Source organism: Hippopotamus amphibius, chromosome 3 (genome assembly GCF_030028045.1).
Source record: "Hippopotamus amphibius kiboko isolate mHipAmp2 chromosome 3, mHipAmp2.hap2, whole genome shotgun sequence".
In the NCBI taxonomy this organism is placed as follows: Eukaryota; Metazoa; Chordata; class Mammalia; order Artiodactyla; family Hippopotamidae; genus Hippopotamus; species Hippopotamus amphibius.
Genome location: NC_080188.1, coordinates 152445104 through 152471887, shown reverse-complemented (window position 1 = coordinate 152471887; position 26784 = coordinate 152445104). Strand labels below are relative to the sequence as shown.

The 26784-nt window shown below is 53.0% G+C and overlaps 3 protein-coding genes across 12 annotated transcripts in view; 2 read left to right on the top strand and 1 right to left on the bottom strand.

Moving 5' to 3' along the window:
* The first annotated feature begins 4568 nt into the window (after positions 1-4568).
* Positions 4569-11947, top strand: CHI3L1 (chitinase 3 like 1). The gene is made up of 10 exons (XM_057729195.1): positions 4569-4703; positions 4936-4965; positions 5921-6122; positions 6646-6702; positions 7458-7608; positions 8409-8530; positions 9558-9681; positions 10274-10456; positions 11018-11134; positions 11313-11947. Exons 1-10 carry the CDS (start codon positions 4679-4681, stop codon positions 11451-11453), a joined length of 1152 nt encoding a protein of 383 aa, XP_057585178.1. The 5' UTR covers positions 4569-4678; the 3' UTR covers positions 11454-11947.
* Positions 11948-15028: 3081 nt separating this feature from the next.
* MYBPH (myosin binding protein H) lies at positions 15029-23359 on the top strand. Its single transcript, XM_057728115.1, has 11 exons — positions 15029-15312; positions 15419-15553; positions 16304-16471; positions 18938-19026; positions 19398-19593; positions 19784-19923; positions 20539-20698; positions 21768-21904; positions 22054-22240; positions 22571-22621; positions 23165-23359. Exons 1-10 carry the CDS (start codon positions 15093-15095, stop codon positions 22585-22587), a joined length of 1449 nt encoding a protein of 482 aa, XP_057584098.1. The 5' UTR covers positions 15029-15092; the 3' UTR covers positions 22588-22621; positions 23165-23359.
* Positions 23360-24445: 1086 nt separating this feature from the next.
* The window catches only part of ADORA1 (adenosine A1 receptor), a 34729-nt gene continuing 32390 nt past the window's right edge, over positions 24446-26784 (bottom strand). For all 10 annotated transcript variants that reach the window (XM_057728365.1, XM_057728371.1, XM_057728368.1 and 7 more), the window contains one exon: positions 24446-25724. In XM_057728365.1, coding sequence (XP_057584348.1) covers positions 25085-25724 — 640 coding nt within the window. In that variant the 3' untranslated portion in view covers positions 24446-25084. The remainder of the gene's footprint in view (positions 25725-26784) is intronic.

The window sequence follows — 26784 nt, the reverse complement described above, 5'->3', positions numbered from 1 at the left end:
ATTGATATAGCTTATTTACCTCTAGAGATATTTAATACTTATGGTCATGTAGATTATATAGGTTCAATAAGAATCTGTCCTTTTCCTTACCAGAATATAATTGAATATTGACTATGCCAAAAATTCCACTTAATTAGGTGTGATGAGACCTTTATTAAGGAACAAAGACTACATTCTACATGTGAGAATAACATCTATGAAAATAATATCCCAGGAAAACTTCTGCGGGACAGCTTTATGACTTATGAAATTCCAGTCTAATAGGCAGTAAAAATTTCATTTCCTGGCAGGCATATTAACAAATCTGCAAATCTTAGAGAAAATAGTGCTAATAAGGATGGTAAAATTTCTTCTGACACATAAAAGTAATTTCCAACCCTTAGAGTTTTACAAGCCTCCAGACAGAAGTTCACTGTCAAGCTTCAATATTATGTGGCTCTAGTTCTGTTAGCCATTCAAAAAGGAAGTGTATATGTGTTACATCAACTCCTCTTGTTATGCCTGTGGAAATAAATTTTAGTCAAATAAAATAAAATATCACTTTAGTAACAGAGTCAGAAAACTGTTAATCAGCTTAGGTTTTCTCAATGGCAAGAACTTGCCCACAAGAAAAGAAGAATTGCAGAACAAAAACTGACACTTTGTTCTGCTTCATTCATGATTGAGTACCACTGGGGGGTGAAGGTGGGGACATTCCACATCTGGAGATAAACCAAAAACAACAGGCTATCCTGACTAGTTCAGGACTCCAAAATAACAAACTCTATTTCTCATAAACGTGGACTCTTTGACAAAAACAATTCTCTCCTTGGTTTTTACTATGATAACAAGTGAAGATAAACTGTGACTATGATGGACATGTGAGAAAGCTGCTGATTTCTAACCGTGAACATGGTAGGCTTGGTCATCTCTTTTTCCCTTTAAATACTTGTTGTGACTTGCATTTGACAAACCAAACTTTCTTTCTGAAGCTGGACTCCCTTTTCCTTTTTGCAGTAAATTGTTTATTTGTCCAAATGTTTCTGTCTCTGAGTCTTTGACAGCATTTACTATCTGCTGACAATAACACCATGCTGGAGCTGAGGATTTGGAAACGAATTTGGAGGAAGATACTTGCCTATAAATAAAGAACTTCCCCTTAAATATTTGGTGGATGTTAACACCACCCTTGTTTGCTCTGTCACTCCATGCAAAAAGAAGGGATCCTCAAAACAGTTGTGTCTGAGAGGCCATCCCAGGATCTAGAAAGTTGTCCTCTGACGTGGTTCCATCCACCTGCAGCCTCCTGATCCAAGTCTCATCTGTGCCTCCCTTGCCCTACTTCGTGTTTCAACCACTCTTGAATACTTCCAGGTCCTGGAATATGGCAGCTTCTTCCCACCGCAGGCTTTTTCTGTTTCTCCTGTCTCACTTGTTTCTGCCAGGCTAGCACCTGTTCCTTCCCACTTCAGCTGAAATATCATTTCCCAAGGAAAACTTCCCTGACCATCTGTAGCCTTTTATAAACTCAGCTAACCCTCAGAATTGCCTTGTTGAACTTTTCACAGTTATAATAAAATACTATTTATGTGATCCTTTGTTTAATGTCCATATTCTTTGCCAGAACGTGTACTTCATGAGGATAGGCACTGATTCTCTGTTTTCACTCACCTTTCTGCCTCCACCACCTCCCACAGTGCAAGGCAATTGCACGTGCTCAATAAGCACTGGTTGCATGACAAGAGCAGCGCGGGGGCTTAGAACGATTGGATCAGGGAAAAATTAAGTCAGGATGTTTGTTTCACAATTTCATCACACCTCCAGGGTTGGTTATTGAAAAGGTGACAGGAACTATTGAAAGAGATGGAATTTCTTGAATGTCAGGTTTCAAACTCAAAACAGTTTGGAGTTGTGTACCATCTTGAGATCATTTATTCATTTCTTCAGTCATTCAATAAACACTAAGCATCTACTATGTGTCAGGCACTTGGGATGGACGCAAAGGTGAATAAAACAGATCCAGTCCTTGCATTTACTGAGTTTATAGTCTAGTGAGGGAGGCAGACATTAATGACATCCACATTCACACACAAGTTGTAGAATTATAACCGAGTCACGAGCTAGGAAGAGAGGTACAAAGTACACTGACAGGGGTTTTCCCTCACCAGGGAGTCTGCCTTTTCTGAAGGTGATTGCTGAGCTGCAGTCTGAAGGATGAGCAGGTGTGTTAAGAACGTGCAGATTAAGACCTGCTGAATGAGGATGCACAAGCCATACACACTGGGTGGTCAGATAGCTCCCTCACTGTCCGAGCTTTCACTTTGGGGAAATGAAAACCGCAGGGCTGTTTTGATGAAGGCACAGTTTCAATACACTCACACAAAGAAAGTAAAGTGACAAGATTTATTACTCACAGATTCCAGAAACAGAGGAGGGAGGTGTGCGATGAACGGAGGGCGGGGCAGTCCTCTGTGCTGGGTCCCAGCCAGCAGGAGATAAAGAGTGAGCGCGTTTTACTTATAAGGTGGTTGCGGAGCACCACTAACTTTTCGAAGGCTCAACTTTAAGTGCCTATTTTAAAAGGTGCCCTGGGAAATACAAAGCAGGACCTTGTGGCTGGAATCCTAAACTCAGGGACTTATCTAAATATCCAGACTCTGGGTGTGAGCAGAGTTGTCATACTCTGTAAAATGCTTAGGCAGCAACTCAAAATAGCTGCCTCTTCACAGGAAGTGATGCAAACATGAAGTTCAGGCTGCTTGCTGTGCCATGAATAAATCCTTTGTCTCTGACCTAGGATTCTTGTGTCTACTGTCAGAATCCACAAGACTGTGGCTGTCTATCTCCATTCGCTTGCAAGTGGTATAAAATCTCAGGCCCTTCATACTTATTGACAGGCAAGTAGATGGCACATACAAAGGCCCTGCAGTGGGAGAGAGCAGAGCACATATAAGAAAGAAGGCATGCGTGGGTGGGTTATAGGGAGTGAAGGGGCATGGCATGAGATGAGGCTGGGAGGTGATATGCCATGGGACCCTCGGCCAGGCCTGCTGGGGCAGGCCCGGGGATGTCTTGGCCATTTGTTATGACAATGGCATCTTCATGCAGAACATGTAGAACTAATAAACTGGGTTTGGGGGAGTGCAGGACAAGGCTTGTGCCAATCTGAGCCTATGACATAATTTTTAATGAAGAAAGTGAACATAGGTGTTTTCTTAACATCCTGCACCCTGTTATGAAATTTTTTACATGCCTGCTACTTTGTAATACTTCTGTTAGAGATTAGAGGCCGTCCACTTCCCAGTGTCCCAAATAAACAGGGAAAAGTTATTATGCACTATCATTGCTGTCAACCATCGACGGTACAAGAGAAGGCTCGTTAAAAGCGTGAAGCAATGACCCTTTGGTGTTCATGAGTCTGACTCTGGACAAACTGCTTTCTGACCATTTCTTTTAATAAAGAGTTGTTTCAGTTTTATAGGGAGAGGAAGGAAGAGACGGGGGACAGAGGGCGAGACCTCACCAAGAGAGAGCTGTGAAATCAGTGTTGCTAATGTCGCATCATTACCTAATGTTATTGTAAAAATAAAAGTACCTGTTGAGAAAACCTCTGACCCAGTCTGGCAATTGGAGTTCTATACTTTTCACTCCCTGCCTATTAATTAATTTACAGTCTACAAAGAATGGATCTTTGGCCAAAAAAAAGTATGCACAAACAGGGAACAAGCCACGCAGAGCCTTGTTAAGAAGTTTTGTTCTTATCTGAAGAGTGATGAGAAATCACGGAGGGATCTAGAGACGGGTGGCATCGTTTCACTTGGGTTTCAAAAGAGAGGAGCTGAGAGGATGGAGATTACTGATCTTCGGAGATTATCTGCTCCTGGGGAAATCAAGAGTTTCCTGCATTTTTACTTCTTGGTACTTTGCTGCAGCCCCAGGCTTGCCAGATTCTTTCTCACTCATTTTAACCAGCATTTCAAAAAGGAAGCAAAACAGCACCAGGTCTCAGAGCGTTCTCAGCAATTTCCCACTCCTCTCCAGCTTCTTTTAAATAATCTCCTCTCTTCTTATAAATAATCAGCACATCAGTTGCTAAAAGGCTCTCTGGCCCTCACCCTGACCCTCAGGTTGGCTGTGGGAAACAGCTTGGAGAGGGGGAGAACGGGTCAGGCAGGGTGCTGCTGAGCTCAGGGAGAGAACAAATAACAGCCTTGTTTGGGGTACTGAGGGTTACAGAACTCAATTATGCCCAGTCTCAGCCTGGCCAAAGGCCTGAAGAGAGGGCTGGAGAGGCAAAATAGAGGCTGCCAGAAAAGCCCGGAAACTTCTGGCTTTTGGAGAAAAGAGAGTGGGAGACTGAGTCAGTGGCCCCAGAAGCCCTCAGATCAACCCCCTGGTGACTCTTCTGCTGGCAGGTGCCTCAGGAAGTTCTGGCCCAAGTTTTCAAAACTCTCCAGGATTTCTCAATCCACCTCAGGCAGCCCTCAGTGCTCCTCCCCTGTCACTTTCCAGCCTGCTAGTTCCTTCATTGACACACAGCTCCATTGCTGTAAATGGGATGGTTTGGGGTGCGGGGGAGTGGAGTGGGAAAGGTATAAGAGGAGGCTCGAGGCCAGAAGCATCCTGTCTAGGTAGCTGGGTCCCAGGAGCCTGAGGGCACAGAAAGAGTCCACGTCGTGACCCCTCTGCTACAGCCAGGATGGGTCTGAGGGTGGCTCAGACAGGTCTCTGGGTTGGCCACTGAACCATTGCACAGAAGGGTTGGCCTCCTACCTGCTGCGGACGAGGGGTAGTGGGAGGGAGAGGGAAGGGGAGGGGTAGCAGAGTCAGGGGAGAGAGAGGGGAGAAGGAGGCTGGTGTGGGGAGGCCCTTGATGGCTTGATGGTGGGGGGCTCAGGGAGCAGGAGAAAGGGGAGGAGATACTTGCAAGGGGTCTCATCCTGGATTTCCCTTCAGGTTTTGTGGTCCTGGTGCTGCTCCAGATCTGTAAGTAACCCCCTTTTAAGTCATGGGAGCCGGGGGTATGGTGAGGGTTGTGTGGAAGGGACCTTGGCACTAAGGTAGCACTTTTCCAGTTTCTTCTGTGATTCAAATTGCTCAGAAATAGTAGCATTTGTTAAACCAAGGTGATGAGTATGTAGATGTTTATTATATCATTTTCTACTTTTCTGTATATTTAAAATTTTTCAAAATTAACAACTTTCAAAGGCTCAGGTTCATTGAAGGCTTCAACTAATGACCTAGTGGGAACCACTAATGGGAGACCAGTAGCAGCATGGATGAGTGGTGCCTACTCTTCTTCCTCTACCATCAAGAGGGCAGAAAAGGCTTACTTTGCAGCAGGAGAAATTAGAATGAGAAGACAGGAGGAATTTCCTGGTCCATTGGGATATTGTGCCCCAGCTGGGGGGATGGACTGAGGGGGCCTGAGGACTGCCATTCTGGGAGGGTTACAAGTTAGGGGCACTCCCACAGGGAGGCAGAGAAGAGATGGGCCAGAGCCTCTCAGGTCAAGGACTCCACTGAAGGTCCTGCAAAGCTCTCTCCTGAAGGCCAGGCTCTTCTGATACTGGCTGCTTTGGGCTGGGTCTCTCCTCTCCTTCAAAGCCACTGCCTCCAGGAAGCCTTCTTCACTTGCTCTCAGTCCCATTTCATCTTTATTCATCAGTGCCCCCTCATCCCACACAGTGTTCTGTTCTTAGTTTGCAGTATATATATCTACTATATTCAATTTTTCTAAACATTTTCAAAATAGGCCTTATTGTCACTAAACAGAGAACTCCCCTGAGCCAGCCCCTTTCATTTAGAATTCTAACTTTGTTCACAATTCTGCCCATCCACCACCCCCCGCCCCCAAACCCCATTGGTGCTCAGTTCAGGACTCAGCCGGGGGGTCCCTGGCTCAATCTTGGCCCAGGGCCCACCCTAGCCTTCTCCTCAGGTGCTGCATACAAGCTGATCTGCTACTACACCAGCTGGTCCCAGTACCGGGAGGGTGATGGGAGCTGCTTCCCAGATGCAATCGACCCCTTCCTCTGTACCCACGTCATCTACAGCTTTGCCAACATAAGCAACAATGAGATCGACACCTGGGAGTGGGATGACGTGACACTCTATGACACACTGAACACACTCAAGAACAGGTTGGGCCATGGGCTGGCCAGCTCAGGAGGAAGATGGAGGGTTAGCAGGGCTGGTCTCGGGACAGAGCACTCCTGCTCAAGAGGATGGGCGGGGTCCCCAGAACTCACCTCTGGGTGGAGAGTTGGAGGGCCTTGGCTTAAGTGGGAGGAAGTGATGAAGGCAGGTGTTAGGGAGTAGAAGACTGTAGAAGCAGGCACAGCTAAGCTCCCCTGGGAAAGGGAACCCTCTTCTTCCCCTGAGGGAACCCTCTCTGTCCACAGAGGAAGTGCTCATGACTCTATTTTTCCATATCCTGGCTTACCCCCTGGAGGGAACAAAAATGAGCAACATACCTCAGAGTAACTGCCACAAATGCTTCGAAATTCTTAGAATACTGAGTCTCAGTGTTGGAAGGACCTTAGAGGCCTGATTCAGCCTCCCACCCAAAGCTAGAAGCCTGCAACAGCCTCCTAAACATGGGGCCACCCCATGTCACAGCGACTTCACTCAACCCCTGCTCTCCTGCCTCCCTGTGCCCCACAGGAATCCCAACCTGAAGACCCTCCTGTCTGTTGGAGGATGGAACTTTGGTTCTCAAAGGTAGGACAACGAATCCCCCAGAGGATGATGGAATAGAAGGAGGCATAGGTTTCTATTCAGATGGGGGTCACAGGGACCCCAGACTGGTCAGGCACAGGACCCTGAATGTTTCAGGAGCCTGCCTCATGTACAGCAGGAATCAGAGCCCAGAGAGGGAAAGGAACTTGCCAAGAGCCACACAGCAAGGTGGCAGTCAATCTTCTGATTCCTTGCCAATGCCCTTTTGACTACTTCTCAGACATGAAAACAAAGAATTTGGGGGGATACTGTCCAGAGGGCTGGAAGGAGAGAGATGGAATGAATGGGAAATTTGGGAGTGGAGACCCTGGGAGGACTTCCTGGAGTGGGTAGAGTTGGAGAAGGCTTGAAAAAGGGGGCAAAGTGTTGCTGTAACAGCTCTCACTTATTGAGTGGTTACTATGTGTCAGGCATCTTGTCTGACCATTATCACATGTAATCCTCATAATAGCACTGTGAGTTATTATATTTATGCCCATTTTACAGATGAGGAAACCGAGGCTCAGGTTATAATCTGTTCAAAGTGGCTAGACTAGTTGTGATAGAGCCAGGGATATCCGGCTCCAAAGCACATAGTCTTTCTAAGATGACTGGAGGTGGGTCCTGTCCCAACCATGCCCTCCTAGAGCTGTGTGGGTTCAGGTTCCCAGCTCCACATGCCCCAGAGACCCTTCCAGATAGCCAAGGCACCCAGCATATTGGTGCTGAGTACTCTACTGGGGTGATCTCGGTTCTAGATTTTCCAAAATAGCCTCCAACACCCGGAGTCGCAGGACTTTTATCAAGTCGGTGCCACCATTTCTGCGGACTCATGGCTTTGATGGACTGGACCTAGCCTGGCTGTACCCCGGGCAGAGAGATAAGCAGCATTTCAACACTCTGGTCAAGGTGCTGGTCAGGACAGGGAAAAGGGCAGGGAGGTGGGGAGCACCAGGGAGTGGGGAGGGCAGAAACTGTCTTCAGGGATATTCTCCTGAGGTAGGCAAAGGGGTACTGAAGCCTCCTTGCTGCAGGGTCCTGAGATCTGGACCAGAGATGAGGCAAACAAGCCTGTGTCCTGTTTGTCTTATCCTTACACAGCAAAGAAGACATCTTTTTGACAACAGTGGGAGGTGGGGTGGGGTTCTAAGAGGCAGAGGTCACTAAGCAGAGGGCTCACTCCTCACCGGCCACTTAGTAGGGCATCACTGTCCTCCATTTATTCTCAAAATGACCCTGCCTGCTCCCCAGCTTGCACTGCACCAGGGATAATCAGCTCCATCTGGGGGAAGCCCAAGCATCTCTAGTTACCCCAGGGGCAGAGCAATCATTTAAACAAATTGTTCACTGTACCAATATAAGGCACTTTAATTGGGTATTCTCATTTATAAGCTTGAACAAAGCACAGACCAACAGGCAAATGTCTTCCAACATCATCTGTGGACCAAGTGGGATCACTCTCTGTTCTCGTGGTCCCTCCAGGACAGAGAGTAATTGAGTGTTGATGAGTATGCATGGGGTGTAGGGATGAGATTGGTCCAAACAGTTTTTTAGGAAAAGGATGGGTGAGCCTGAGGATACGACCAGTTTTCATTTCCACTAAGCCCTGATCAGGCTCGAGATGACAGAAGGCAGGGAAGCCCAATGATATGCTCAGAGATCTCTCTCCACAAGGCTTGCTTTCACTCACCTGCCTCTCTCCCAACCAGGAAATGAAGGCTGAATTTGCAAGGGAAGCCCAGGCAGGAACAGAGCAGCTCCTGCTCAGCGCAGCAGTGTCTGCGGGGAAAATTGCCATTGACAGAGGCTATGACATCGCCCAGATATCCCGGTGAATCTCCTGACCCACTCTGCTCCAGCACTCCATGCACAATCAGAAGACTGGGTTTCTTGTCCCAGTTTCTGGAAGATGTGGGACCTTGAGCCAATCACTTCCCCTCTACGTGCCTCAGCCTCCCCATCTGTCAAACCGGGCATAACAAGCCCTATCCTTCCTTTTCACTTGGGGTATTGTGCTGATGAGTTGAGAAAGTTGCTATGAATGTATGTGTTTGTGGAAAAGGAAGTAGGGAAATTTATACAAAGCAGCCAGTCATGCGTCTCTGGAGGGGCAAGGCTACAGTAATAATACTGTTCATATCTAGACTTCCGGGGAGTCCTCAAGGTGCTCTTACGTGCAGGTGACCCCCCTTTCCTGCCCCTCCTGCTCACACTGCCTCCTGGCACACGTGAGAATGAGCGGTCCCCAGCCAAGCAGTCTGATCTCTCGGTGGGACAGAGGCGTGGGTCCTAGGAAACCCAAGAGTAAGAAGTAAAGGCTCTTCACTCTGACCTTAGAATCTTCTTTAGGGTCTCAGGGAGGTGTAGACTCAGTGCTTTAAGTAGAGGGTGGGAATGAGGTGGCTCTCAACCATTTGCCCCAAACACCTGAAGCTCCCCTACCCATGTGTGTGGAAACCTTACTCCCCACCACAAGGAATCATAGGTTCAGGCCATCCTTTGGTCCTGTTCTTTCCCGACAAGGCTAGCTGTTGGTGTCACTTTTCATCTGCTTTCTCAAAGATGAATGTGACTGGAGTGGAGGGGGTGAGGTGTTTTGGAGGCCAGCTCCCAATTGTGTGCTTGGGGCAGATTGGCAGAACCCCATTCTTGCCTTTAATGCTCTTGTGGGACCCTGAGCCCACTTCCCAGTGTGGCACAGGGGAGGCGGTCCAGCAGACTAGACAGCGGCTCACTGCGTTCTACTGGGTTTTGGGTTACTGGCTTTTCTCTTGACTGCCTGTTTCTCCTGCTCACATCACGCTGGGGTGGTGTGCTTTTTTAATTTTTCGCCTTGCCCTGCATCCGCTCTTCCACAGACACCTGGACTTCATCAACCTTTTGACCTATGACTTTCATGGACCCTGGGACCAGAAAACAGGACATCACAGCCCCCTGTTCCGAGGCAAGGAAGATGCAAATTTTGACAGATTCAGCAATGCTGTGAGTGTCCCAAAGGAGGGAGGGTTGTCAGGGGGCCACAAAGACCTGCCACCTGCCAGAGCTCACACATCAACCTCTCTACTCCTCCGTAATCCTGCAAGGAAGGGATTATAGGGCCACTTCACAGAGGAGGAAACTGAGGCCCAAAGTTTATGCATTCTCACAGCTCTGGGAACTGGGGAGGTGATACTTCCATAAAGAATCGGGACGTCTCCTGATGGGCCTATAGGGTGGATCTAGTGAAGGCACAGGGTTGACTGGAGAGAGCACGATGAGGGCTGGGGGCTGAGAAGGCAAGGGTCTAGTCTAGACCTGCCATTGCTTGCTGTGTAACCTGAGCCAACCACCAGATTTCTGCAACTACCAAACAGTAATAATCCCTTCCTATACCTAAGAGAATTTTTTTTTTCGAGACTGAAACTATACAATGCTTTTTAGACTGACATTATAGGATCCCAGACGGAAGGGAATTCCAGATGCATCTAGACCTGGAACTCTCTCTTGCAAGGCAGCAGTGGGAACTGCACAAACTTTCCCCTCCTGCATCACCAGTATCTAACTGCTCAAACTGTCCTGCCCTACCCACACCTAGGACTATGCTGTGAGCTACGTGCTGAGGCTGGGGGCTCCGGCCAATAAGCTGGTGATGGGGATCCCCACTTTTGGGAAGAGCTTCACTCTGGCGTCTTCCAAGACAGATGTGGGAGCCCCGACCTCAGGGCCGGGAATACCAGGCCGGTTCACCAAGGAGAAAGGGACCCTTGCCTACTATGAGGTATGAGCTGGGAAGAAGGTAAGATTTCCCACAGCACCAGCAGCAGCCCTGGGGAAGGTGAGCCTCTTGCCCCACCCCCACTTTACTCCTTTGGGAATTAAAAAAAAGTGTTCCAGCAGACCTAGCACCCTGAAGAAGAGGGAGGAGGAGTGTAGGCACATCCTGTATGCACCCCTTCTGGCCACCAAGCTAGGGCCTTCCCTCTAGCCCAGGAAAAAGCAATGGCCAAGAGATAGGTTCTTTTGTTTCGGCCCAACCTCTGCTGCTCTGTGCTGCCTTGGGCCAGTCCTCAGTGTCAAAGCACCATTTCCCACATCCCTGTTTAATGTAGGAAGGTAATCAGAGCCCCCATAATGTTCTAAGGTTATAGCAGCTACAGAACCTTAGGATATTTGCATCTGTTGTAAGGGAAGTTGCATGTAGCCTGCAGTCTCTAAGGGCAGATGCAGCCTGCAGGATGAAACAAGGGGCTGAAAGAGATTTGGGGAGTGGCATCCTCCCAGGGACGTGCAAAGTCTTAGCACAGCTCCCCACACCACCCCTGCCCTGTTCTCTGCTCAGATCTGTGATTTCCTCCATGGAGCCACCGTCCATAGACTCCCTGGCCAGCAGGTCCCCTATGCCACGAAGGGCAACCAGTGGGTGGGGTATGATGACCAGGAGAGTGTCAAAAACAAGGTAGGTTCCCAAGGCCACACCCCGGGACGATGACGGGGAGGGAAGCCCTCTGCACTGAGGGTGGGGCTCGGCTACAGAGGTGATTTGGGTCTCCCTGGGGAGGCGTCCAGATAGCCTGCTCCTCACATGCACCTGGCCCAGGGAACCAAGCCCTGCCCACTCTGGGTCTCCCCACCAGGCGCAGTACCTGAGGAGCAGGCAGCTGGCTGGCGCCATGGTGTGGGCCCTGGACTTGGATGACTTCCAGGGCACCTTCTGCGGACAGAATCTGCACTTCCCTCTCACCAATGCCATCAAGGATGTGCTTGCTGGGGTGTAGCCTTCTGTCCTTGGGCACACGGTGGGGCAGAGATGCCCCTCAACACCTGGCTCTGACTGGCCAGGAGCCTGATTCCCTGCCCTGCTGGGGCCCCTGTGGAGCCTCAGTCTCCCTGCCATGGGCCCATGCAGAGGGCCCCAGTGCTGCCATCTGAGCTCAGCTCTGGTGGACAGGCAGGTAGGGGTGGGGCCGCGGGACCAGCACAGCGTGAGACCTGCTGATTAATGATAATGCTCAACAGCTCCAAGCCCCACACGAGATTTCTTCAAACTCCCTCCCCCCAGGCCTCCATGCCTAAGGACACCCTTTCGGCAAGCTCTACCACCACGTAGCCAAATATCTTACAATAAGCAGCAACCACACTAATTATATCCTCTGCAAAGCCTGACTTGACACCTTTACCCGGGAACAAAATCGTGTCCCCATCCCACTTCCCTTTCCTGATTCTGCAGCTGCTCAATAAAGCACCGGGGCTCACCCGTTGTTGGTGCTTGCTTCAGTCTATCTTTGTGGGCCCCCTGGACTCACTGGGCTCACCTCCCCCATCTCTTCTGGATTCCCCTCTCTCAGGCTTGGGAGCCCTGAGCTGCAGAAAGTGAGACCGCCATGTCCTCTGCTGGGCCCCAGGGAGTCCCCCCAAAGAGGCAAGCATCACCAGATCCACCAGTCGTGGACTTAACCCAAGAGGGCTTATGGCCTTCCAGATCTTAAAGCCATTGTTGTCCAGACTTCTCGATACAGTTCCTTGTTGAAAGAAGCCTTTTGTGTTTCCAGGGGCCAGCAGGCACTAGGAAGGAAACCCTTTAATCCCAATCCTTCATCTCCGCTCACTCTGGGGAGGTGTAGGGGCCAACACAGGGCCAGGTTAGAGAAAGCCCTGACCCTGGACTCTTAGGGCTAGAAGGAGACACCAATGTTACCTCACACACCCTCCCTCCGTCCCAGGCCTAGAGTCTCTTCAGAGCTTGAGAGCTGGCCTTCTGGCCTCCCCCGACACTCTCAGTGACCATTTGCTCATTACCTTAGAGGGGCCCTTTCCATTCCTGGGCTGAAATTGGTCAAATGTCCCAGGGCTGTAGCCAAGCCCTCTGTCTCTCCGCTTCTCGGGACACACTCAGCCTTCAGCCCATGCAGATATCAAGGCTCCTCGGCTCAGCCTGGGACATGAGGTGGGGGCCAGATGAGATGGGATGGGTCAGACGGGATGGGCTCAGAAGATCAGCCAGGCTTCCAGCCTTTATGAAGTAGAGATGTTCTCAGCAGTTCCTGTGAACTCCCAGAGCCCCGAACATGCCTTGCATCTAGAGAGAGTTCAGCTGCATGCTCCAAAACCAAAGAGCATTTGTCTGTGGATTCCCTGATGTTTGGATTACCTGTGACTTGGCCTAATAGTTTGTGACACTGGTTTGAGATATGGAGAAGAAAATACCTATTGGCCTCCCTGAAATCTGAGCCAGCTGGAGCAGGGCAGATGCAACTGATCCCAAGTTCACCACCAAGCTAAAGGCAAAGAGAGTGAGAACTTGGCCAGAGCTTCAGGGGTTACCTGGCATTTCACTGCTGGCCGGTGAGCCAGGCATTCCCTAATCCCTGCCCTCTGCCCACCCCACCACACAGTGGTCTTTGAAACTCCAGGGACTGTGAGTCCTCCAGGGCAGTCAACCCCCACCTTACGTCCCCTGGCCACCCTTCCCCCATCCTGTGACAGGCTCTGCAGGGCTGACTCAGGGTCCTGCAGAGTTAGTCACATTCACTTATAGCTGCAGAGTCAGAGGCCAGGGATGGGGATCGGGTCTCCAGGACCCGCCCCCTGCCCGGCAGGACACTGAGTCACCCAGCAGAGGGCACGGGCACCCAAGCAGAGCAGGATCTGGAGCCTCCCCAGGCCTTCCACTGCCTCTCCCCAACAAGGACAGCCACTGGTGAGAGGCGGCCACACTCCTGTGCCCCCAGCCCCAGGGCAGGGGGGAGAGCGTGCGTGCGACTGAGGGCCCTGAGTAAATTACACGTGCGTTGATTTTTAAATTGTGGGATATATCGTACATGCTAAAGAGCACACAAAATGAATTTGTTTAAAGAATTACTGTATGGCAAAAGCCTGTGTAACCACCACCCAGGACAGGAAATGAGACCTCATTAGTGTCCCTGAAACTCCACAGTTACATACATCCCTGTCCCTCTGCCCAGAGGCAAGCACTATCCTGACCTTCCCTTTCTTCTTTTGTGGTCTCACCACCTAGAGATGCCCCTTGAAGAAGAGACCTGGTGCTGCACATGTTTCATTTAAATATGAATGAGGTGGCCTCTCTCTGTGCCCGGCTCCTTTTGCTGCCTGTTGTGTCTGTTTGACCGACGGTGTAGCTGAAGTTTGTTCATTTTATTTCATTTTTGGTTTATAGGTGCATGTACACGCCACAGTTATTTATGTATTCCCCTGTTGAGGGATAGCTGTGTTCTCCAAATTTGGTGTTACAAACAATACTGCTGTGAATGTTTGCATGCATGTCTCCTGGAACACAGATGTGAGAGTTTCTGGGGGTATAACTACTGGGTCACAGAGTTTGCAAATTTTCAATTTGACTAGACACCGTCGCTTTTTCCAAAGAGATTGCTCCTGTCTACCCTCCCACCAGCACTGAGAGTTCCTGTTACTTCCCCTCCTCCCTGAGTGTTATTTTCAGGCTTATTAAATCATTACCAATCTTCATGTTTTATCGGATGAATGACTCAATGACTAGAAATTTGGTCATACCTGCCTCATTTGCCCCATGGCGTGCAAATGTCCATGCCATGTTCTGCTTAAAAGAGTCTAGAAGGCTCAGAGTGCTGTCCTCCTCCATCTCTTCCAGATCTGTCTTATGACTTGATTTCACCCCCAAGGGCTAGGACTGTCATAGCTCTCTGCAACAGATGGGGAAGCTGAGCAGGGATTGGAGAGGCTGGGCAACCAGGGACCTCAGATTCCCTTCCCGGGGTCCCACTTCTAGAAGACCTTCCTCCAATCAGGCCCACCTTGGACACCCCAATTCCTTCCCTCTCTAGGCCCTCAACCTTATATAGCACAAGCGAGAATTCCCAGGGAACGTGAGGACCAGGGGAGTGTGGGACCCCAGGGACAAGGCTGGGAGTGCTCCCAAGAGAAGGCTCTTTCACGCTGTCTGGACCCCAGCACTCAAACTGAGAAGCCCTGGGCACAAGTGGCCCCATAGAGGCCAAACACACAGAGACTGATCTAGGTTCATTCTCCAGATGGAGGCTCTTATTCCTATTGCCCTGAGCCCTGGCACAGGCTCCTGGCAATGTCCCATCTCACCGATCTGTACCCTCCTCCCGTCTGGGAACCAGAAGCCTGTCTGCTGAGATCCAATTAGGATGATGAACAAGGTCGTGTGCTTCTCAAGGGACCCTTGCAGTCCTCCCTCAGAGCTATTCCTGGCTTAGACACCTCCCCTCCCCCCCCCCCGCCCCCACCCCGGTCCCCCGCCTGACCTGACCCCACAGCTGGGAATCATTTGTTTGGGGGTGGGGCAGCCCCCGACTATATAAGCCTGGACCTAGGTGTCCCAGGCACCCTGGACGCACAGACCCTCCACTGCTAACCCCTGCGCGCTCCAGACTGACCCTCCAGCAATCCCTGCAATGACAGGAAAAACCACCTCGGAAGCCCCTGCCTGTGGTCCGGAGGAGACTGCCTCTGAGTCTGCACACGTGCCCGCCACAGAGCCCTCTGGAGAAGCGGCAGCACCGGAGTCTACCGGGGAGGAGCAGGCTCTTGAGCCACAGGAGCCTGCCCCTCGGGCACCTGCCCCTGCAGCCCCTGCAGCCCCCGCAGCCACTAAACCTGCACCTCCAAGTGAAGGTGACAAGAAGCAGGGCAGGAGGAGGAGGGAGGCAGTCAGGGCAGAGAGTGGTGGGGGAGAGCTTTTGGCCACGAACCTCCTTATCTCCCCCTGCTTCTCCCTCAGATGTCCCCAGTGCCCCGATGCTGCTGGCCGTGGAGGATGTGAGTGACAGCGCGGTGACTGTGAGCTGGGAGCCCCCCGAGAGGCTAGGGAAGCTGGGGCTCCAGGGCTATGTTCTGGAACTCTGCCGAGAGGGAGGTGAGCTTTGGGTTAAGCCCTGCATACACCCAGGGGAGGTGGGCTTTGAGGGCAGCAGGGACCCTAGACTTTGCAGTTGGGTCAGTCCAAGAGCAGATACAGAAGGAAGGAGTGCAAGCAGTCCTCTCAAGCCACTCACACACAGCTCCTTGCTCCACCAATGCACCTCTGAAAGCAGGAGGATGTCCAAATGACCTTAGGAGGCCCCTTGTCCTCCAGCTCCAGAAATTGTCCAAGTAACAGAGATAAAAGGGCAGGTGACACAGAAGCACTGCTCTATGAGAATGAAGGAGGCTCTAAGTCTCAGAGGACACTGCTTGGGGAGGGCAAGCAGGAGGTGGAGAGCAAAGAAGCTGAGGGGGAGGGTAAGATGAAAGAGACAGGGAGGAGAATTAGGGGACAGGGGGTTCTGCCTAAGTTCCTGATGCCATCATCCTGTTGTCCACCTCCACGGCAGTCAAGTTCAGCCTGGCCTCTGCTCTTGCCCCCACCTTGCTGTGTGACTTGGCAAATGTGTCCAACCCTCTCTGGGCTTCAGAAACCCCATCTCTGGCCACCACTCAAGGGTTCTAACATCAGGTGTCTTTGATGCCATTTGACAACGAGAAGTCAGGGAGGGAGAGCAAAGGGAAAATAAGGCCCAGAAAGGGAGGTCAGCTTCCTCAGATCATCAGTGAGAAGGGAAGCGCAACTGGGATGGGTCCCCACAGCCATGGAGCCAGGACCTTGCACTCTTTTCATTTCTCTCAGCCTCCGAGTGGGTGCCTGTGAACACCCGGCCCATGATGGTGACCCAGCAGACCTTGCGGAACCTGGCTCTAGGTGACAAGTTCTTTGTGCGTGTGGCTGCAGTGAGCTCTGCAGGGGCTGGCCCACCAGTCGTGCTGGACCACCCTGTCCACATCCAAAAGATCATTGGTAAATCCTACCCCTTCATCGCCTGCTCCCCAGCCCATCCCAGGCACCTTATCTAATGGATGGAGAAACTGAGGCCAATGGGTAGAGCGAACAGGGCAGTCATTTCCCCCCATCCCACACTCACGTGCACAAGCCACCTGCTATCACCATCTTGCCTTAAGAAAGTTCCGGGTTCCTCAGCATCAAGGGGACTGTGGAGGTCAAAGAGGCCATTTCCCTGCATGGCCCGGCCCCCAAGCATTGGGTGAAGGGCTTCCTGACCCACAGAAATGAAAGCTCAAGCTCTCCAGGTCGCCTGCCTCAGAGTCCCAATGCTTAGAGCCATTCCATTCTTCCTATCTAATCTTAGTCCCTTCAGCAGCCATGGAAGCTCATTTTCTGCCCATTTCCTGCTCATTTCATATGACCTGGGTTCCAGATTCTCCCAAAGGTTTTGGAAAAGAGAGAAGTCTCTGCTTGCCTCTTGCTGCACCACGTCCCTAGTGGGAAGAAGACAAACGCCCTGTAAAAGGCCCGTGAAGATTTCTCCATCCCCAGAGGCCAGGGCTGCACTGGGAACCCGGGAGGCCAGCTGCTGTCCCCTTGCTAAGATTTCTATTTGTAGGGCGCATTAGCCTCAAGCCTACCCCTGCTCCCCTCCCAGGGCTGATCAGGTTTCAGTCTGTTAATGGCAGTGAGTCATTTGGTCTGAGCCAAGGTCTCTGGGGACAGCCCAGAGCCCCAGGGTGACAAGAGACATAGGCCAGCAGGTGTCCTAGGCCTTCTCCACCTTCCTCCTTGTTCCCCCCCTTCACCTTGACCCCATCGTTCTGAACAAGGCCTTCAGAAAGAGGGGGTTTCATGGCTGCAGAAGGGGGTCATGTCTGGATTCAAGGAAATACTTTTCAAGTCTAAGGCCTGAGAGATGTGGGAACCAGGGGGTTGGGAGTATAGAATTGAAGATTGTCATGGCCGGTCCGTCCAAGCCAAGCAGGTCCCAAGGCACCCCAGGACTCCCTTGAGGTCACGCAGCCTATTAGTGGCAGTCCCAGAATCTGACTCCCACACAGGGCTATTCATGTCCCACGAGGCAGCAGGGAGTCAGAGGACATGCCCATCCTTTGAGTCTGGGTGAGACATGGTCCCACCTGGAAGCTCAAGATAGACTCATTGATTCTAGTCTGAAAGTGCCAGGAAGCCCTCCTGGTTGGGGAGGGGTGTTGGCAGGCATCCTGGACCTTCCTTAAGGGCCCAGGGAGCTCAGACTTTGAGACCCTGCAGGGGCCATGGCCCTCTACTTCAAGGCCTAACACTGAAGGCGTCAGCCAGACTCAGCACCCACTACTCCATTACAATTCCTCTGGCAGGAGAGAAGGGTATTTCCTGGAGAGAAGAGGGGGAGGAGGCCGTGAATAAACAGGGAGCAGCCAGGCCCTCCTCACGGGCAGGGCAGGGTGGGGACCCTGTCCAGAATCCTCAGCTGCTCAGCTGTCCCTCCTCGGCCACCTGGAGCTGCCAAGCGTTCCTGGCCCCCTGCAGCTGCCCCTGGAACATTCTACGCTTGATGCTCCCAGGGCCAAGCGCCTGCACAGCTAATCCTCAGAGACACCGTGTTCCTTCTCACTGCCTCCTCCCTCTCTGCCCTGCATGCCACAGACCGACTGCTGCCACCTGTTTGCCCCTGAGGCGCCTGAGCCGCCACCACTGCCACCCCTGCCCGGGCGGACAGCGGGAGGGGCTGCTGCAGCTTCCCTTGGAAGGCCCAGCGGCTTGAGGGGTTGCTCCCGATTAGGTGATGGCCAGGAAGGTGGCTCCCTACCGTAGCCTGGGGCTACGGAGAGTGAGGTGTCAGGAAGGACTTCCCAACTGCAGACTGAAAGGTAGTGGGGGGAGTAAGAGAGAAGGAAGCGGGTATGTCTGCTCCGGCTTCATTTAAAAAGGGAAAGATGCCAATCCTCCCATGTGGCTTAGAGACAGAGCAAGGGGCAAATGGGTCTCACAGGGGCTTCTCCGGAGGCCTGAGCTGGTACAAGGCAGAAGGGCAGAGGGATGAGGAAGAAGACAGTGTTGCCACCCTTCTTGGCAAGGCAGGTGACAGCTTGCAGCACACCCTCGCCACTAGGGGGAGCCAGGGAGCTAGCTGGGGCCCATCTGGCGCCCCGGGATGCCAGGGCTCCAGGGCAAATCCCAGCCTGGCAGGGGCTGGGCACCAAGGGAGTGCCCGGGATGCCTACCAGTTCACACCGTGGAGGCCCTGCTCTCCTGAAACGTCCTGGCTCTCAGCTCCCCAAGGGCCTCAGGAGATTTGGGCCCCTGGATCTGGAGAGTGAGCTTTGCCCTGCCCGCAGGGAGGCAGCCTTGGGTCACACCCAGGAGCTCTCCTATCCAGCCAGCAGCCTTCCCCAGTTGTCCCCTACCCCTGCCACAGCAGCCTCCAATCAGCAGCCCCTCTGGCTGGGCTAAGCCGAGACTCTTGCTTTACTGCAGAGGCCCCCAAGATCCGTGTTCCCCGCCACCTTCGTCAGACCTACATCTGTCAGGTGGGAGAGTCAATTAACCTGCAAATCCCCTTCCAGGTAGGTGTGCCTCCTGTCCAGGATAAGAGCTTGGGTGGAAATAAGGGCCCCCATCTGAGGTGTATTGGAGGAACCCAGGAAATGTCAGGATCCCCTTGGAGTTCTGCCTGAGACCCACCACCAGGATGGCCTCACCCTCTCTCTGTCGTGCACACGACTTAGCCTGTGAACAGGACAGGTGACCCCAAGGCTGGCTGGACAGCCAGAGAATGAGGCTCTAGGCAGCCCCTTTGGCTCTAGCCTCTGCTGCCCCTGCTAGGACGGGCCGATGGGGCCCGCTCCCCTGGCACAGCTCCAGACATCCCTGGAGCTGAGTGGGTGTGGGGGTGCTGGTACCTTCTGCACCTTCCCTGAGGACTCCTCCCTCACAGGGGAGTCCCAAGCCTCAGGCCTCGTGGACCCACGACGGTCATGCCCTAGACAGCCAGCGGGTGAGTGTGCGCACCGGGGACCAGGACTCCATCCTCTTCATCCGCTCAGCCCAGCGCTCTGACTCAGGCTGCTATGAGCTCACTGTACAGCTGGAAGGCCTGGAAGCCAAGGCAGCCATCAACATCCTGGTGATTGGTATGGGGCCCGGGGAGGCAGGGCTGACTTGCTGGGAACCCAGAGACCCCACCTCCTGCCCCAGAACTGATGGCCAATGGGGTCAGGCCAGGAGAGAGTGATGGGAGCCAGATCTTGGGGGGGGGGGGGGGGGGATTTTGCAGCAAGCCCAGCCCTCCCCCTCACTCTCTCTCACACTCTGGTCCTGCAGAGAAACCTGGATCCCCAAGCAGCATCAGGTTACTGGATGTCTGGGGCTGCAACGCTGCCCTTGAGTGGACACCACCGCAGGACACAGGCAACACAGAGCTCCTGGGCTACACAGTGCAGAAGGCAGACAAAAGGACAGGGGTGAGGCCTGCTAGAGAAGAGTGGGGGGAGGAGGACAGTCTGATTGGGCTTGGGTTTGCGGGGAGGAAGTGGCCTAGGTGGCTGGGAAGTCCTGTCCACTAATAGTTCAGGGGCCGAAGAGTTCTGGTCTACCCACCACTAATCTGACTCCCTATGTGGATTTTGACAAATCTCTTACATCTCTGGGCTTCCGTTTCCTCCTGAAGACTGCAAGGGTGGCTCTCTGAGGCCCTTCAAGCCCTAGTGCAGCTCTTCTGGAAATGTAATGTGCATATGAATTACCAGGGAATCTTGCTAAAATGCAGATCGTAATTCAGTTTAAGGGTGGGGACTGAGATCCTCAACTTCTATGAAGTTCCCAGGTGATTTTTACTTTGCAGATCCTTGGGCCACACTTTGACCAGTAAGGGTCTAGAATTCTCTGAGAACCCCAGAGAGGTCACCTTCTCCCAGGGGTTCCTTCTAATTCAAAGTCTCCCAGGCGCAAAGCTGGATAGTTCAGCCTCCCATGGGGGGGGGCATGGGACAAGCCCCTCTGAAGAAGAGGCCACAGGGGGAGCAGGGAGGGTGAGGGCAGGGGTGGAGGTGAGGATGACCGGGCTAGGGTCCTTGCAGCAATGGTTCACAGTGCTGGAGCGCTACCACCCGACCACCTGCTCTATCTCCGACCTCATCATGGGTAACTCTTACTCCTTCCGAGTCTTCTCGGAAAACCTGTGTGGACTCAGTGCCTCGGCGGCCGTCACCAAGGAGCTCGCACACATCCAGAAGACAGGTGGGTTCTCCCTGTCTCTGACGTTTGCCTGCTGTGTCAGCACCCCTCCTTGCGTGCTTCTCATGGATGCCCACTTGCCAGAGCTTTTGCTGCCCTCTCCACAGCTCTACACACACACACACTCACACGGAGTGACTGTAAAGAAATGGATGTGGTCGATTCGTTGTAACAAACACTCCAGAGCAAACCCATGCAAACGAGAAGCACCCCTTGGGAGGCTGTGCACTTATTCTAAAGATGCTGCGGGGCTGCCTAATATAACACCACATCGAAGGCCGAGAGAGATGTGGGTATTTACTGCCTCTGTACAGCCACATGGCCCTCTTGCGTCAAATGTGAAATTCCAAGCCCTTTCTCCCTGTCACCCTGTGTGCTCCAAGGCCCTCTCTATACAGTCTTTGTGGGCTACAGAAAGCACACTCTTTTCAATACTAGCTTGAGCTGCACAGAATTAGGAAGAAATTTTTGTTTAAAAGAAGAAAGCCGGTCAAGTCCCCAAAGACAAACAGAAATGAAATGTAGAATCCCTGGGTTTTTAGTCTCCAACCTCAGTCAAGATCATCTCATCCGTTTGGTTCGGCTGCCCATTCCCCTCTCTGCTCCCCTCTGTGGCTCTCCCAGCCGTGGTTTCGGCTTTCCTCTGCCTCTTTGAGACAATCTGTCTCTAAACTCCTGCATGTTGACAGTGCCTGGCTTCCCAAAGATCCCAGGAGCCTGGGGTCCTGCCATGGGGCTCCTCCAGAGGAGGCAGGGGGGAATGGATTGTCACTCGCCCTTAATCTTCCTCCAGACCACCAGCTCAGAGAGCCACAGGCTTCATGTGACCTTCCACCTCTTAAGCCGCAAATTCACTAAGTGATATCGGGCAAGTTCCTCACCCAAGAAGGGTCTTAGTTTTCCATCTGTCAGCTGGGGCTGACAAACTTACCCATGCGAAAGAATGCCGTGAGATTAAATGGGATACCTAAATGTAAGCTGTAGTGATTATTTTAGGAAAATGGATGAGGTCGGTCCTAAGAGTTCTCCTCCTGTAACCTCAAATTCATCCCACTTTCTCCCCCGAAACCAGATATTGTTGCCAAACCTAAGAGCTTTGTTGAGCGAGACTTCTCAGAAGCTCCCTCATTCACCCAGCCGCTGGCTGACCACACCTCCACCCCTGGCTACAGCACACAGCTCTGCTGCAGTGTCCGAGCATCACCCAAGGTGAGGGGCAAGGCCCTGCCGTGCCCTGGGCAGGGGCACTGGGGTTGAAGAATATTCCCACGCATTTCTGCCTAAGCATGAGGATGGCCTTCAAGAGCCTCATCCTGGCCCACAACCTTCCTAGCTCTCCTCTGACCTTGCTTCTCCAGCCCAAAATCATCTGGATGAAAAACAAGATGGACATCCGGGGTGATCCCAAATACCGTGCCCTCTCTGAGCAAGGTGTCTGCACACTGGAGATCCGGAAACCCAGCCCCTTCGATTCTGGGGTCTACACCTGCAAGGCCATCAATGTGCTGGGGGAGGCGTCTGTGGACTGCCAGCTGGAGGTCAAAGGTGAGGGCTTGAGCGGGGTCCCTCCTTAGGAACCCTCCGATGGATGGAAGACCAGGAGAAGCCACCTCTTCTCCTGCTGGACTAGATGAGGCTGAGCGCTGAAAATCAAGGCAAGATGGGGGTAGTAAAGCTTGGGGTCAGGCTGTCGAAGGGCTTTCCAAGAGGGAGGATGGCTCGATGTGGGTAAAGGGGGTAGTAGAGCTTGCCTCACAGGCAGATGGCTCGCTGGGATGAGGGCATGAGACTCACTCATGCCCCCCTGACCCTCCACTTGGGTCTGCAGCAGACACCCACCCCCTCCCTGAGCTCTAACCTTTGGATCTCTCCCAGCCTCAGCCACACACTGAGGAGCCACTGGCGGAAGCTGTGATGAGGAGAAAGGTAACCGGCTGCATGTACTCCCTCTGCTGCTTCTGGGGGCGGAGGCCAGCAGCAGGGGCGCGGGCGAGAAGGGAAGGTGGCAGTCAGCTCTGAGTACACGTCTGCCTTCACAGGCGACGTGCGCACACGGTCCTGGGGGTGTTCCAGAGACCCTGCGGGGCAGGGGGATGGTGGGGAGGCCCAGCAGGGATGAGCACTCAGTGGCAGGGAGTCAGTGGGAGGGTGCAGGACAGGCTCTAGTCCTGGCTCTCAATGACCCAGGCCAGGGCATCCCCTTGGACCTGTTCCCTCAGTCAGAAAAGGAGGGGTGACAATCACACCCTGACTGCCTTCCCCAGTTTGTTCTGAGGCTCTGGACAAGTGAGGATGTACCCTAGAGCTGCAGTGGGCAGAGCTGAGACCGGGGCTTTGGGCCTAAGGGGAGGGAGGCCTGGGAAAGGAAGAGGGGTACTGCTTCTCCCTCCCCATGTCACCTCTTCCGCAGGGCACGTATAGCCCAGCTCTGCCTCACAGCCGGGGCTCACGAAACATGTTCTCTGCCAGGTGCTGCAGGCCTGAGGGGTCAGGGCAGCCAGGGCCAGGATCAAGCTCCACGGAGGCCCGAGCTCCCCATCTCCATAGTGACGACTGATGGCTTTGCTCCTTGGTACCTGCCTAGCAGGCCCCAGGCCAGGCTTCCTGGACACAAGGGGCCCTGGAAGGTGCAACGATTGGAGCGCTCCTGTAGAGAGCTGTACACTGGGTGAGAAGCACTTGAATAAAGGTGTGTGGTGTTATAGTGCCGGGGCCTCTGTGACAGAGAGCATCGCCATGACGGGGGTGGCATGGTGTCACCACGAGGGGGGTCTCCACCTCTGACACCATGGGGCAGGTGCAGTGGCAGGGGACGCTTGGTGTCATGGGGCTTTTCCAGATTAGGATCTCGTTTCACATTCAGAGTTTGCTACCCTAAAAGGATAACTATAGGAACAGACCCCCTTCTCTGGCACCCTCCTTGCTCCACACGCCTCCACGTGCCCCCCCCCTTCACGTCTCCCGGTCCCCACCATTGCTTTTTCTCTGCCAACGTTGTCTGTTGCCCTCAGACAATGATAGGGTGCATTCTCCAGGAGGGTTCATGGTCCTTTATTAGTCAAATGGCCCTCCCTGGGAGCCAGCGGACATCCCACCTCTGAGAGAGGGAAGGGCCTGGAATCAGGCCTGGAGTTGCTATTCACACTTAGAACCTGGCCCCTCACTCCTCTGTATAAGGAGTTTTGCACTTGGCCAGGAGTGGACCCTTCCCCAAGGGTCTAGTCTAAAGGCCTAGGCTCTGCGACAGAGCCTTCAAAGCCCGTGAACACTGTGGTAAGTGCCAGGGGTACTGAGGGTACTTAAATTCCAGTAAGGTTTTCCTGCCCACACATTCAGGAGGGTAGTCTACTCTGGCCTGACCAGCCCGTCACACCGCATCCCAGGGTGCCCACGGCAGCCCCCTTTTCCTTGTTCACCGACTGCCCAGGCAGGCAGAATTCTCCCAAGAGCTGGCATGTCTGGGGTTCTCCTCTCCATCTGGCCAGGGAGCAGCAGAGATGGGTGTCACCTAGGAGGGTACATGCCCATCACCGAGAGGTGGTGGAGCTGGTAGAGCTGATGGCCCAGAGGACAGGCAGTTACTCTCCAAGTCTCCCTACTTGGGACGCTCGGGGCAAGAATGAGGGCTCAATGCTGCCACCTAGTGGCTATTTGAGGCCCACACCTACCATTCCACACCAGCTCCAGGGAGCTCTGAGCCCCCACTCCGGGTCCAAGGGCCAGTGGAAAAAAAAGCAAATACTGGAAATTATTTCTGGACCCTCTCTTTCAGCCTCTCCCAACTATAACCCTGGAATTCGCAGGGCAAGGAGAGCAGGCACCCTGGCATGCAACATGGGCAGGAACACAGGGTTCTGGGAGGTGGGGGCTGAGGCTTCTTGATTTCTGCCTGTCAGTGTCTCTGGCCACCTTCTCCTACAGAACGGGAGAGGAAACAAGGCCAGGACATCCAGTTTCCCTCCTTCTCTCCATCTTGGCAGGGATCGTCTTCTCTCCTTAAGCTTGGTCCCAGGGCTGTACCACCACCACCTAAGACAAGCAGCTCCTCTGCCTGCTGTGGGAGCTGAGCTTGCCCTCCTGGCCCAGGTGGCCCCATGCCAGTCTCAGTGTCCCCAGGCCCCACCCAGCCTGACACGCTTGGCTGCCTGTGGGTTGCTCAGGCAGGTGGGGAGGCTCAAGCCACTTTCCTCCTCCCCTCAGGCCACCTGGTTCCTTCCCCCATGGACTGCCCTCCCAAACCTCCTCCAGGACCTCAAGGTGCCGGGCATCCACAGCCCACAGCCCAGCAGGGAAGAGTCAGGGAGACGAGGGAGACAAACGGGACAGTAGAGAGGTGAGGCCTGGGCTGAGACGCCCCAGATGTGGGCGGGTGGGAGCAGGAGGTGGAGTCTAGTCATCAGGCCTCTCTTCTGGAGGGTCCTCATCCATGGCGGGTGCAGGTTGGCAGCGGAAGTAGTCATTCCAAATCTTAAGGAAGGTAACCCGAAACTTCTGGATGCGGAAGGCATAGACGATGGGATTCATGGCCGAGTTGCCATGTGTGAGGAAGATGGCGATGTACATGAGGAGGCTGGGGTTATGGCAGGAAGGGCAGAAGAGGGTGATGCAGTTAAGGATGTGCAGGGGCAGCCAGCTGAGGGCGAAGAGGAAGACGATGAGGGCTAGCGACTTGGCGATCTTCAGCTCCTTCCCGTAGTACTTCTGTGGGTCGCCAGAGGATGCCGACACCTTCTTGTTGAGCTGCTTGCGAATCAGGTAGAAGACCTCCAGGTAGATGAGGACCATGAGCAGCAGTGGGGGCAGCACCCAGACAAAGAAGTTGAAGTAGACCATGTACTCCATGCTGATGACCATCTCAAACTGGCACTTGATCACGGGCTCGCCTACGCTGCCATTGGCCAGCCAGGCTCGCTCCACCACACTCAGGTTGTTCCAGCCGAACATGGGTGTCAAGCCCACCACAAAGGAGAGAATCCAGCAGCCGGCGATGGCCACCACAGCCCTTCGGGGCGTCACCACCGTCTTGTACCTGGGGGAGAGGAGGGCAGAGTGTGAGGCCCCCTCCTCAGTTCACCCAGCCCCTGTGGGTCTCCAAGAGGAGGCCCCCTGCTCAGCCAGGGCCCAGTGAGGGGGGAGGTGCATTTCTTTGGCTAGAGGGCCAAGTCTTCAGGATCTAAAATTTAGGCCAGAACTTGCAGTGCCCTGGCTCACGTCTACTGCTGAGGGTGGGAAAAATCATAGAAGAAAATAACGAATGAACTCCTTTAGGAGTTTTACTAAAATTACCAGAGTAAAAATCACTCACATGTGCTTGGAACACCCCGCCGGTGAGCTTATCATGGCTTCATGACAGTCCCCATGGGGTAGAAAAGCACCAGCAGAATGAGTACCCATTTGACAGCTGAGAAAACTGAGGTTCAGAGTAGTCACGTGTTCTGCCCAAGACCACATGGCAGTGCTGTCCTGTGCTTCATAACTGACCACAACAACAAGGTGATTAACAAACCACCCCTCCCCTTGGGCCAGCTGACACACTATCATAAAAAACCTTCCCATACCTGCCCCTTTTTGCTCTGTCCCATCTCTGCCAGTGCCCCCATCTTCCACCTCCATCCTTACCTCCCCTCGCCTTTCAGTCATTGTACAGTGCTTATCTCCTGAGGCGTTGATCTCAAGAACCAACTGTCCACCCCCAAGCTAATTGGAAGTTATGCTCAGAAAAGAAAACTGACATTCATTGAGGACTACATCCAAGGGACTCCCATTTATGCACGCACACACGGGTGTATTCATTCATTTTTGCGTACTTTCTGTGCCAGGCATTGGTTTCTGTGCTGGGAATAAGATGAAGAATCCCTACCTCTACGCAGCTCACATTTTGGGTGAAGACATAGATAACACACAAGTAAGGAAATAAATAAACAAGACAGCTAGAGGCTGTGATATGTCCTTTGAAGGAAATAAACGGGACGATGTCAAGGGGCAGAGCTACCAGCCTTTTTCACGCCATGATACACACAAATGATGAACATTTGGATGACACAGGAAACGGACGAGGCTGCTCATGGGCTGTGACTCTCCCCCCACCT